Genomic DNA, 13,754 nt, shown 5'->3' on the forward strand with positions numbered 1-13,754 from the left:
AATGGATTTTCTTTGTGATTAGGACATCTCTCTGTGTTATTTAGTACCCATGGAACTTAGACTCCTCCTCTCCCACATGGACTGGGAAATACACAGGAAGTATACGTCCCTCCCACTTGCCCTGGCTGCCATTTCAGTTGTCACCCCAACAGATCTGAGTGGCGTGGGTGCTTCTGTTCTTAGCAGCTCTCTCCAATGTAACCAGGTGACAGGGCAGGAGGACCCGCAGTTCAGTTCAGTTCAGTTCCGTTGCTCAGTGCTGTCTGACTCTTTGCGACCCCATGAATCGCAGCACACCAGGCCTCCCTGTCCATCACCAACTCCCAGGGTTCACTCAGACTCACATCCATCGAGTCAGTGATGCCATCCAGCCATCTCATCCTCTCTCGTCCCCTTCTCCTGCCCCCAATCCCTCCCAGCATCAGTCTTTTCCAATGAGTCAACTCTTCGCATGAGGTGGCCAAAGTATTGGAGTTTCAGCTTTGGCATCATTCCCTCCAAAGAAATCCCAGGGCTGATCTCCTTCAGAGTGGACTGGTTGGATCTCCTTGCAGTCCAAGGGACTCGCAAGAGTCTTCTCCAACACCACAGTTCAAAAGCATCAATTCTTCAATGTTCAGCTTTCTTCACAGTCCAACTCTCACATCCATACATGACCACTGGAAAAACCATAGCCTTGACTAGATGGACCTTTGATGGCAAAGTAATGTCTCTGCTTTTGAATATGCTATCTAGGTTGGTCATAACTTTCCTTCCAAGGAGTAAGTGTCTTTTAATTTCATGGCTGCAGTCACCATCTGCAGTGATTTTGGAGCCCCCCAAAATAAAGTCTGACACTGTTTCCCCATCTATTTCCCATGAAGTGATGGGACCAAGGAAAGATATAAGCATCTGAATGCAGAGTTCCAAAGAATAGCAAGAAGAGATAAGAAAGCCTTCCTCAGCGATCAATGCAAAGAAATAGAGGAAAACAACAGAATGGGAAAGACTAGAGATCTCTTCAAGAAAATTAGAGATACCAAGGAAATATTTCATGCAAAGATGGGCTTGATAAAGGACAGAAATGGTTTGGACCTAACAGAAGCAGAAGATATTAAAAAGAGGTAGCAAGAATACACAGAAGAACTGTACAAAAAATATCTTCATGACCAAGATAATCACGATGGTGTGATCACTCACGTAGAGCCAGACATCCTGGAATGTGAAGTCAAGAGGGCCTTAGAAAGCATCACTACGAACAAAGCTAGTGGAGGTGATGGAATTCCAGTTGAGCTATTTCAAGTCCTGAAAGATGATGCTGTGAAAGTGCTGCACGCAATATGCCAGCAAATTTGGAAAACTCAGCAGTGGCCACAGGACTGGAAAAGGTCAGTTTTCATTCCAATCCCAAAGAAAGGTAATGCCAAAGAACACTCAAACTACCACACAATTGCACTCATCTCACACGCTAGTCAAGTAATGCTCAAAATTCTCCAAGCCAGGCTTCAGTAATACGTGAACTGTGAACTTCCAGATGTTCAAGCTGGTTTTAGAAAAGGCAGAGGAACCAGAGATCAAATTGCCAATATCCGCTGGATCATAGAAAAAGCAAGAGAGTTCCAGAAAAACATCTATTTCTGCATTATTGACTATGCCAAAGCCTTTGACTGTGTGGATCACAATAAACTGTGGAAAATTCTGAAAGAGGTGGGAATACCAGACCACCTGACCTGCCTCCTGAGAAATCTGTATGCAGGTCAGGAAGCAACAGTTAGAACTGGACATGGAACAACAGACTGGTTCCAAATAGGAAAAAGAGTACATCAAGGCTGTATATTGTCACCCTGCTTATTTAACTTATATGCACATCATGAGAAATGCTGGGCTGGAAGAAGCACAAGCTGGAATCAAGATTGCCAGGAGAAATATCAATAACCTCAGATATGCAGATGACACCACCCTTATGGCAGAAAGTGAAGAGGAACTCAAAAACCTCTTGATGAAAGTGAAAGTGGAGAGTGAAAAAGTTGGCTTAAAGCTCAACATTCAGAAGACGAAGATCATGGAGGACCCGCAGTGCTGATGTCAAAGCTGCCATCCCATGCAGTGGCTGCTGAGCCAGGTACCCTGATCCCCAGTGTCCCCACTCTGCTGGGCAGGGACCGATCCTGTACAATTAGATCTCAGCCCCGGAGAAGGGGTGCCTGTCCTGTCAAGAAGCTCGTCACTTTCAAGGCAAACACCTTCAACCCACAGCCCCTGGAGATCTGGAAGCGCCCAAGCTCGGCAGCGCATCCCTATGCCACCCCAGGGACACAAACACACATACACACACTCCCCCGCGCATGCGCCATCCCTCTAGAACCTTCGCGCCCCGCACATGCGCGCCCATTCTTTGCTCACAGGCTCTAGAGCTTTGTCCCAGCAACGCCCCAAGCAGTGCTGGATTCGCCTTTGGCTGACTTGGCAGCTGAACCAGAGCTCTCTGAGCTCAGCTCTCTATCCAAGCGCCGAAAACCCACACGTGCCCTATGGGCAGTTACCTGGGCAGGCCCTGCCGCTCATTCCCACCCCAGGCTCTGGGGGGTCAGCACCTGCCAGGAGGGCTCGACCGCTCCCAGCCCGATCCGCGCACCCGCCGGTTTTCCGTGGCCGGCCCAGGTCACCCAGCTGTCGCCCCGCTGTCCACTTGCAGGCCAGCCCACAAATATCCGGTGACTCTGCATCTGCGCTTTGTCACAGCGTCTCTGAGACGGTGTTCTATGATTCCGCAGACCCTGCGCTCCTTCCTGGGGGTCCTCACCTCCCTCTGCAGGCGACGCCATCAGAGGAAGGCAGTGCTGGGTGCTCGCATCTCCACGATGTGCCGCGGCTCAGCGTCCGCAGTGGGCACGGTCACTGTGTGTGGTGGGCACCAGCAGCAGGTCACCCCCGTGCCGCCCACCACACTGAGGTGTGCCCCGGGCTCCTGCACAGAGAAGATGGTGAGGAGGGCCCTGGGAGACAGCGGGAAGGGCATGGCCCAGCAGGAGGAAGACCCCGCATTCACAGGGAAGGATCATCAGAAAAGGGGCCCCGATGGCTCTCGGGGTGCACGATCAACATTTAGGCCCCTGGGGGCCCAGAGAGACCTCTCTGCCTTCGTGCCCAAGCCTGGGCCTCTGCGGAGAAACCTCCACGCCAAGAGCTCAGTAGACAGATCCACCAAGAAACTCCAGACCTCTTGTGTGAGCTCCTGCCCCCAAGGAAACGCCATCACGAGCTCCTACAGCTCCTCCTGGAGAGGTTTCCCGCCAGGGCGGAGGAGGACGGGCCCCGGCATACTGCGAGGGCTGCCCCGGAGGTCCTCGAGGAAAGCGAGCGAGGGGGGCCTGCCGCCGCCCTGTGCCGCCCCGGTGGCTTCCCAGAGCAACAGCCGGTCTGACGAGGACGCGGAGGCAACCAGGGGGCAGAAACGAACCTGGAAGATAGGCGCCCCTACGTCGGACAGTCCCAGGCCCGGAAGACGCAGGTTTCCTCTGCTGCGGCGCAGGCAAGGGGAGCCGCTGAGGCTGCCCCCACCACCTGAACTGGGTTTCCGAGTCACCGCGGAAGACCTGGACGCGGAGAAAGCAGCGGCGTTGCGGCGCATCAACAGCGCGCTGCGGGATGAGACCCCGGCCCCGCAGCCCTGCAGTCCTTTCCCCGCGCCCGCCGACCCTCCGGCCCCCGGCAGGGCTCCTCGGCCCGAGAGAGACCAGAGGGAGTCGGCCTCCCCAGCGCCAGTGGACACCCGGGCGTCTGCTGGAGGGGCCTCCTCTGCGCATCCCTGGTCAGGAGGGCGGCACGGCTCCCCCGGGCCCCTTTCCCCCCGGTCCCAGCCCCTCCCGGGCCCTCCTTCCCACTCATGGCCCCCCTCCCCGTTCACCTTGCCCACCCGCGCTTCCTCCCCAGGATCGGGCAGCGCGGGCCTGTCTGCTCGGCCCCCAAGCCCCTCTGCTCCTGCTTCAGCCCCCGCGCCAGGCACAGCGGGTGCGACGGGAAGCCTGGCTCCGGCCCCGGCTGCGGCTTGGCTTCCCGGCTTCCAGCAGAAGCCCGTCTGGGGGCCTCTTACGAACGCGGCAGGAGGAGGAGGCCCTTCCCAGCCCCCGGCGTGGGGCCCGGCTGCGGAGGACGCCAGACCGGCCTTCACTGCAGCGCCCGGCTCCTCGAGCATGGGGTCCCCCACACCTCTGTGCCTGGACTCTCCTGTCTTCACCCACCAGAGCCGCCCTCCCGTATCTGACCCTCGATCCTTGCCCCCCACCAGCCAGCTCATCCCGTCTGCTCTCCAAATCAGGCCCTCACCCTGCATATCTGGGGACCTGGCTCCCCACCCCGCTTCTGACGCTGAGGTCACCCCCATGGACACCATTCCACCCTCCCAGTCTCCCCTCTTCGGGTCTCCCCCTGGCTCCAGTGGGAGCCTCTTCCCATCTTCCCAGGCCCTGCAGACACCCCCCAGGGACAGCGCGGCCTCTGTCACAGTCAGCACCAGCCTGCCTGGACTCTTCAGCGGCTCCTCTCACACCGGAGCCCCTGCCCAGCCCATCGCTGGGGCCCCTGATGTGCAGCAGCAGGGAGCCCCCGCCTGGGACCACTCTCCACACTATGGAAACCCGGCAGCTCCAGCCCTAACCAGGGACCCAACCTCTGCTCCAGGCCCCCCAGCTCCACCCACCAACTCCCCCATTGTCACCCATGCCAGCACCCAGACGGCCTTGGCTGCCACCCCAGCTGCATTCCCATCCGGCCCAGCCCCTGCCCCTGGCTCTGCAGCTGACACCTGCGTGCCCCAGGCCATGCCCAGTGCTGGGCCCAACAGCCGGCCTGGCTGCTCCACGGCTGGTGGATCGAGCACAGCCCCCTGCAGGCCGAGAGTCTCTGCAGAACCTCGGGGCATTGGGAGCAGAGCATCTGTCCTGGATCTGAGCTGCCCCTTTGCAGCTCTCAGTATTTCAATGGAAAGAAGGGGAGCCCGGAGAACCACACACAGCAGAGTGGGAAGAGTGGCCCGCCACACTGGGGCCTTCCTGGCCAGAGCCCCCCCATGGTGACCATGGGGCCCAGGGCTAAGAATAAGCCCAGTGCTAAGAATAAGCCCGGCTTTGGAGGTGCTACTGCCCCCATCTTCAATCACATGCCTGGGGGTGCACCCAGGCAGAGCCCCCATACTTCCAGCCCAGAAGACAGCCCACCCCCAGCCAAGGTTACCTTCAGGGGCGTGTCCACCCCACCATCTACCTCCAGCAGCCCCAGTTCCAGGGGGGTCACAGCCAGGAAACGCCGTGCTGTTAGGGACCCATCACCTGCTGAGAACTTGGCTGGACACAAGACCGTTGGGCCATCAACCAAGTCCTCCTCCTCCAGGGCGAGATCCACTCCTTTGGAGTCTAAGAGGCAGATGAAGACCTGAGCCGAGAACTTTGGGGACAGACAGTGTCTACCTTCCTCCCAGGCTGGGCCTCATGTGGGCCCTGTTTCCATGTGAAACCCAAGTCTAGCCCTAACCCCTCTAACTCCAGAGCAAACCTGGCACCTTCCGTTCCCCTGCCTTCCATCTTCCCCTCTCAAAGGTGGGTGGTTCGAGGCTGTTGTCCCATCCCAGTGGTCAGTCCTCAGAACAGCAGACAGAGGCCCTAGTCCTGTTCCCTTCGCTGTCCACCCCCTCCCCAGTTGCCTACAGCTGACTCCTTCCCTCTCCCTGTCTTCCTTCCAGAACCCTCGTGTTAGCTTCATAATGTATAATAAAGTTTTTTCCTCATTACTTTGCACAGTCCTTATGTGTCAGTGATCTGTTGATCAAGTGTGGGAAAGTACCAGCTTGTACAAGTGGTTGGGCTTCCCAGGTAGGGCTAGTGGTAAAGAACCCGATTGCCAATGCGAAGAGACACAGGTTCAGTCCTTGGGTTGAGAGGATCCCCTGAAGAAGGGCATGGCAACCCATTCCAGCATTCTTGCCTGGAGAAGCCCACGGACAGAGGAGCCTGGCAGGCTACAGTCCTGAGGGTCTCAAAGAGTCAGGCGTGGCTGAAGCAGTTGAGCATGCATGTGGTGACATGGAAAGCCAGACCTGTTTATAGTTCCCTGTGGTCATTAATGGGTTGTGGAGAGTGGTACATTGGAATGGCTACAAGCACCAAATATTAAAAGTGTGTTTTGAGTTTAAGTGATGAAGCCCAGGGTGAAATGAGGCCAAGGTAGGGATAAAAGGGTCATTCTTGTCTGTTGGAATTCCTGCTTCTCACCCACATTTCTGGGCTTCCCAGGTGGTGCTAGTAGTGAAGAATCCTCCTGCCAATGCAGGAGACACAGGTTCGATCCCTGATCTGGGAAGATCCCACATGCTGAGGAGCAACTAAGCCCACGCATCGCAACTATTGAGCTTATGCTCTCAAGCCTGGGAGTCACAACTACTGCACCTCTGTGCCCTAAAACCCATGCTCCACACCAATGAGAAGCTCACACATGGCAGCTAGAGAAAAGCCCTCGCAGCAACGAAGACCCAGCACAGCCAAAAATAAAAGTAAATAAAATTATTAATAAAATAAAATGCTGAGAGACTTGGTAGATGTCAGGGATTCTAAAAAAAAAAAAAAGAGAGAAAACCCAAGAAGTAAAAAAATAAAATAAAATCCTTCAGATAGTCTCTTACCACATATAGAATTAAGTTCAAGTTCCTTTGCTTGGCATTCAGGATTCTTGATCATTTACCCCTTGCTGGTCCTGCAGTCATTCTTCATCACTCTCAAAACACATCAGATGTGGCCAAACACTTGTAATTCCAGAACATTTAATGCTGGCTCACAACTCCATGAATTTGAGTCAACTACCCTTTTCCCCCCATGTTATCATCTTTCAGTACTCAAACCTCTAAATCATCGATTCTCAAAAGTAGAGATGGACCCCAAACCAGCAGAATCGGCATCACCATCTCTGTGAACTACAAATTATCAGCAACTATCCCAGACTTACCTGAGTCAGGTCCTCTGGTGGTAGGACTCGCCAGACTGTGTCTTAAGACATCCAAGTAACTCAAGGCACAAATGGAAGTTCTAGGGACTTAACACTGCAGGGGGCAAGCCTTGCCCCCTGGAAAGACAGTAACTAGTGAGTACATACTCCCGTCTTCCACCTCTCAGATAGATAATTTTGATGCATGTTCTACATTGCTCTCTCCAGTGGGATCAAACTGTTGCAGGAAGTGGAACGACTTCCAAGACCCAAAAGTGGGCTCTTGTCTAACACTCAGAAATGAATTGCCCAAGGAGATACATATGCTGACAAAACAAGAGACTTTTTTGGGAAGGGATACCCGGACTGAGAGCAGCAGGGTAAGGGAACCCAGGAGAACTGCTCTGCCACGTGGCTCGAAGTCTCGGGTTTTATGTTGATGGGATTAGTTTCTGGGTTGTCTTTAGCCAATCATTCTGACTCAGAGTCCTTCCTGGTGGTACATGCCTTGTTCAGCCAAGATGGATGCCAACGATAAGGATTCTGGGAAGTGGTCGGACACGTGGTGTCACTTTTTGACCTTTCCTGAGCTCTCCTGCTTGGTGGTGGTTTATTAGCTCCGTGTTCCTTACCAGGACCTCCTGTCAAACAACTCATCCAAATGGTCACCATGGTGCCTGGGCCAGGCACCCTGGGCCAGGGTACAGTCAGTGTGCGTACCCTAACAAAATCTCAGCTGCCCACAATAGTGATCGCTTTTGTGATATTTCTTGGATTGGTTTTCCCTCCTTCTCAGTCCCCCGCACCCATCTCTTGGGATCATTTCCTAAAACAAGTCTTACGCAAATCATTGTCTCAGGGTTTGCATTTAGAGGTATACAAGTGAAAAGAAAACCCTTCTTTATGTATCTTCCTCCTTCCCAAGACCTAGCCCACACCCTTTCTAACCACTATCTCTTCCCTCACCCCATAGAAACGTGCTCAACTGGGTGGCATTTTGACAAACCATAAAATCAACACACAATCTGAGACAGACTGGGACCTGGAACACTTTGCTCCAGTGCTTGCACCTGGACACACCCCTCCTCAGGCAACAAAATACAACGAAACTGCAGAGGACTAAATATTACTGCCTGTGGGTGCAGTTGGGGCAAACGCTGGACCCAAAAGATAAAGACCCAACTGCCACTTTTGAGGAGCCTGGAGCCAAAAAACAAGGTGTAGGGAGCAAAAACAGGGTACTTCCCATTCCACCCCACTACCCCTGCACACACCACCACCAGAGGGGTGGGCAAAACACCTAAGCCACCCCTCTGGCCTGACCCCTGGACACACCCCTACACTCACCCCATGTAAGGAAGAAACCCGCCCATCCCCCTCGGGGAGGAGTGAGCCAGGGAACCTCCTGGTGTTAATTTGTTCTCCCTCACCACCCCCACCCCGCAGGTTCGATCCCTGGCTTGAGAAGATCCCCTGGAGAAGGAAATGGCTACCCACTCCAGTATTCATGCCTGGAGAATCCCATGGACAGAGGAGCCTGGTGGGCTATATAGTCCATGGGGTCACAAAGAGTGACGTGACTGAGGTGACAACACGCATGCACAAGGACATATCTATTCTATATTTGGGCTCCAAAATCACTGCAGATGGTGATTGCAGCCATGAAATTAAAAGACGCTTGCTCCTTGGAAGGAAAGTTATGACCAACCAAGACAGCATATTCAAAAGCAGAGACATTACTTTGCCAACAAAGGTCCGTCTAGCCAAAGCTATAGTTTTTCCAGTAGTCATGTATGGATGTGAGAGTTGAACTATAAAGAAAGCTGAGCATCGAGGAATTGATGCTTTTGAACTGTGGTGTTGGAGAAGACTCTTGAGCGTCCCTTGGACTGCAAGGAGATCCAACCAGTCCATCCTAAAGGAAATCAACCCTGAATATTCATTGGAAGGACTCATGCTGAAGCTGAAACTCCAATACTTTGGCTATCCAATGTGAAGAACTGACTTATTGGAAAAGCCCCTGATGCTGGGAAAGATTGAAGACAGGAGGACATGGGAACGACAGAGGATGAGATGGTTGGATGGTATCACCAACTCAATGGCCATGAGTTTGAGCAAGCTCCAGGAGTTGGTGATGGACAGGGAAGCTTGGCATGCTTCCATGGGGTCAAAAAGAGTCAGACGTGACTGAGCAACTGAACTGAACTGATATCTATTCTACAGCACAGAAAGTGAAAGTGAAGTCACTTAGTCGTGTCCGACTCTTTGTGACCCTATGGACTGTAGTCTACCAGGCTCCTCTGTCCATTGAATTCTCCAGGCAAGAATTCTGGAGTGGTTTGTCAGGGCCTCCTCCAGGGGATCTTCCCAGCCCAGGGATTGATCCCACATCTCCTCCATCTAACACATTGAAAGTGGATTCTTTACCCTCTGAGTCACCGGGGAAGCCCTTTAAATGGAGTATAATCCGTAAAACTATTGAATCACTTTGTTGTACACCTGAAGCCAATACAGCATTGTAAATCAATTATATTTCCAAAAAAATTTTTTAACTAAGATGTCAAGTCTGAATGTTCACTGCTTGAATAACTTTTCTATTTTGCCTTGAGCCTCATTATCTGTCAGTATAAACATTGGACAAATGTTTAGAATCTCATTTTATTGTTGACTACCCTTTGCAAAACTGCTCTTGTCTTTTAAACCATTGTAATATAGGAATGTTTAAGGACCAAGCACCACCAGACTTGGGAAATCTGGATATGTTAAGAATTTATGTAATTAAAAATGTGATTCTCTCCATTTGGGGTTAGCCAGTTGGAACGTTTACACTGAAATGTGTCATGATTGAGGGTTTTCATTTTATTTGTCCACAAACGGTATTTAAGACACTAAACAGACTTTACCTCACCACTTCGTCCAGTTCACACCCTGTCTTTCTCCATCTTTCACAACAAAGTTCTTGAAACGGTTATCTCCACTCCTGGTGTTCATGCCCTTCACCCAACCTACTACTCAACACACCACCCCCCCCCCCCCCGCCCCCCAGCCTGGCCTCTGCTCCCAGCTCTCCCTACACTTGAACCATCATGATCACCAGCAGCCTCTTGGGTGCATCTCAAGCCTAGATTCCTGAACTCACCAGAAACATTAAGCAATATGGACACCTTTTTGAAGCTCTCTGGCTTAAACAGTTACCCTTCTAGACCTCCCTGCTTTCCATTCCTCCTTGTACCTTCCTCCCTTTGTTTTTGTTTGTTTTTCATTTGGGGTAGAGTTGCTTTACAATATTGTGTTGGTTTCTGCTGTACGACAAAGTGAATCAGCTATGTGTATACATATATCCCTCACTGTTGACTCTCCCTCCCACCCTCCCACCACCCGCGCCCATTCCTCCCATCTAGGTCATCGCAGAGCACAGAGCTGAGCTCCCTGTGTTATTCAGCAGGTTCCTACTAGCTATCTGTTTTACACATGGTAGTGTATGTATAACCCAGTCCAGTACTCTTGCCTGGAAAATCCCATGGACAGAGAAGCCTGGTAGGCTGTAGTCCATGAGGTCACTAAGAGTCGGACATGACTGAGCGACTTCACTTTCACTTTTCCCTTTCATGCATTGGAGAAGGAAATGGCAACCCACTCCAGTGTTCTTGCCTGGAGAATCCCAGGGACGGGGGAGCCTGGTGGGCTGCCGTCTCTGGGGTCGCACAGAGTCGGACACGACTGAAGTGACTTAGCAGCAGCAGCAGTGTATGTATGTCAGGCCCAATCTCCCAATTCATTCCCCTCTTCTACCACTGCCCCCAGCCATGCCCACAGGTCTGTTCTCTACCTCTGGGTCTCTGCTCCTGCCCTGTCTCTATTCCTTCACCCATTACCCAGGTACCCAAACCAAAAGGATGATAGCCATCCTGTCTTCTCCCTCACCTCCTACCGGTAGTCACCAAATCCTGTCCTCCCTTCCTTCAACATAGACCTAGAATGCCATCCCTTCTCCCCCCTCCAGTGCTTCCAGTTGAGTCCAGGACACCTTCCCTAACACCTGGGCCACAGTTGAGCATCCTGACATGTCTATCTACCTTTGCCCCCTGCAACCCACCCTCCCTGCAGAAGCAGCCAGGCCAATCTACCCGGAGTGGTAACCTTTCCTCTGGTCACTCATCTGATTTGCCACTGCCCTCAGGACACAGTCACAGATTTGCCTGACATTTGACCCAGTGGCTCACTTTCTGTTTCCCAGAACAACGTCTCTACTTGGCTATCAAGATACATTCCTGATTTTCCTTCCACCTCCTTCGATACGCCTCATTCTTGTTTGCTGGATGCTTGCATTTCTCCAATCTATTAATATTAGTAAGTGTTTCAGGGCTCAGTCTTTAGTCCTTTTCTCATCTTGTTCTGTACTCACTGCCTTGGTGAAGTCATCCTGACTCATGGCTTTAAATATGTCTTCGCTGTGTGCGTGCGCTTAGTCACTCATTGTGTCCAACTCTTTGCAACGCTATGGACTGTAGCCCGCCAAGCTCCTCCGTCCATGGGATTCTCCTGGCAAGGATACTGGAGTGGATTGCCATTTCCTTCTCCAGGGAATCTTCTCAATCCAGGGATTGAACCTGCATCTCCTGCATTGCAGGCAGATTCTTTACTGACTGAGCCTCCAGGGAAGCCCCTGTGATGTCTGGGATTCACTTCCAAATAATACAAGAGGGGAGATGGGGACATCATTCAAAAAAGACTGTCTCTAGATTGGGACTTCTCTGGAGGCCCAGCAATTAAGACTCTGTGCTTCCACTGCAGAGGTTCTATTCCTGATTGGGAAATTAAGATCCTGCAAGCCACATGGCCACACACACACACACGCACACACACACACACACAAATAGGCAGAAGACCTGAATAAACATTAAAAAATTGTCTATAGGTTGATAATTGTTGAAGGGGTTCCCTGGTGGCTCAGATGGTAAAGTCTGCCTTCAGTGGGGGAGACCCAAGTTCGATCCCCGGGTTGGGAAGATCCCCTGGAGAAGGAAATGGCAACCCACTCCAGTATTCTTGCCTGGAGAACCCCAGGGACAGAGGAGCCTGGAGGGTTACAGCCCATAGGGTCGCAAAGAGTCGAACACAACTGAGCAACTTCACTTTCACTTTGATAATTGTTGAAATGGGAGGTGACACATAGGTATTCATTATATTCTACTTTTGTTCATGTTTGAAATTTTCCATAAGAAAAATAAATAATACCACATCTCCCTCCCTTTCACTGCTAATATTCTGATCCAAGCCACCACATCTCTTGTTTGGACTGTTGCAGTAACTTCTTAATGAATTCCTGCTTCTGCTCTCACCACCTCTCCCACCCTCCACTTTTAATCTAATCCTCCCACCGGGAGCCAATGTGATTCTGTTAAAAGTCCAACCATGTCCCTCTTCTGCTTGGAACTCCTCCATGGTTCCCCATTGCATTCAGTGTGAAAGCTAGTTGCTCAGTCATGTCTGACTCTTTGCCACCCTTTGAACTGTGGCCTGCCAGGTTCCTCTGTCCATGGGATTTCCCAGACAAGAATACAGGAGTGGGTAGCCATTCCCGTCTCCAGGGGATCTTTCTGACCCAGGTATCAAAGCTGGCTCTCCTGCATTACAGGCAGATTCTTTATCATCTGAGCCACCAGGGAAGCCCATTTCATTCAGAGTAAAAGCCAGAGTCTTAGCAGTCTTCAAGATCCTACACAATTTGCCCCCAGCTCTGTACTACTCAAACCTCATCCCCTCCCACTTTCCGCCCTTGATCATCCCATTTCCATCACACAGCTATTCTTCACACCCACTAGGCACACTACTACCACAGGGCCTTTGTACTTGCTGCTCCTTCTCCCATTATTTCCTCCGACGTACATACAGCTCACTCTTTGCCTCCTTCATGTTTTGCTCAAATATTTGCTTTTCAGAACTTCCCTAACCACCTTACTTGAGACTGACCTCCCAAATACCATCACCCCTCACTATCCACACATGTGGAATAGAAGATGGTTTAGTTGCTAAGTCATGTCCGACTCTTGTGATCCCCATGGACTGTAGCCCACCAGGCTCTTCCATCCATGGAATTTCCCAGGCATGAATACTGGAGTGGGTTGCCATTCCTCCTCCAGGGGATCTTCTCAACTCAGAGATCGAACCCATGTCGCCTGCATTTGCAGGCGGGTTCTTTACCATTGAGCCACCTGGGAAGCCTCACTAGATGTATAGTAAATGAATAATAATACTTGCATTTATTTTTTGCTTTTGGCCACGAGGCATGTGGAATCCTAGCTGCCCAGCTAGGGATCAAACCCATGCCCTCTGCATTGGAAGCACAGAGTCTCGACCACTGGACTGCCAGGGAAGTCCAATATGTACATGTACTTAATACTTTCTCTTCTAAATGATCTCAGGCTTAATCCACACACCCTATGGGACAGGTATTATTCCTAAACCCATTTTAAGGATTATTTATGTGAAGGTCAGAGAGGTTAAGAGTCTGACAAAGGGCAGACTGGAGTTCCAGAGTTTGTGCTAGGGACCCTAGAATTCCCACGCTTCAGTTCAACCTAGAGCAAGTCCCTGCTCTTTGTCAGCCTGTTTTGGATGACAACATAGGGGGATGGGATTGGTGGATACCATCCAGCTGGAGGAGTTGCCTCTTCCAGGGCCATCCTCAAGCCAATGTCAGTTTGCAACTTATAAAAAGAAAACTAACAGTTGAGACACGAAACTTGCCACAGGAAGGGTGACTGAAAGCCACACCCATTAAGGCGGCACCTGACCTTCCA

General features: G+C 51.6%; 1 protein-coding gene across 1 annotated transcript; it reads left to right on the top strand.

Moving 5' to 3' along the window:
- The first annotated feature begins 2,510 nt into the window (after nucleotides 1-2,510).
- LOC113907719 (nuclear envelope pore membrane protein POM 121-like) lies at nucleotides 2,511-5,054 on the top strand. The gene has a single exon (XM_027567338.1). It carries the CDS (start codon nucleotides 2,511-2,513, stop codon nucleotides 5,052-5,054), a length of 2,544 nt encoding a protein of 847 aa, XP_027423139.1.
- Nucleotides 5,055-13,754: the final 8,700 nt, after the last annotated feature.

This window comes from Bos indicus x Bos taurus, chromosome 17 (assembly GCF_003369695.1).
Source record: "Bos indicus x Bos taurus breed Angus x Brahman F1 hybrid chromosome 17, Bos_hybrid_MaternalHap_v2.0, whole genome shotgun sequence".
NCBI lineage: Eukaryota > Metazoa > Chordata > Mammalia > Artiodactyla > Bovidae > Bos > Bos indicus x Bos taurus.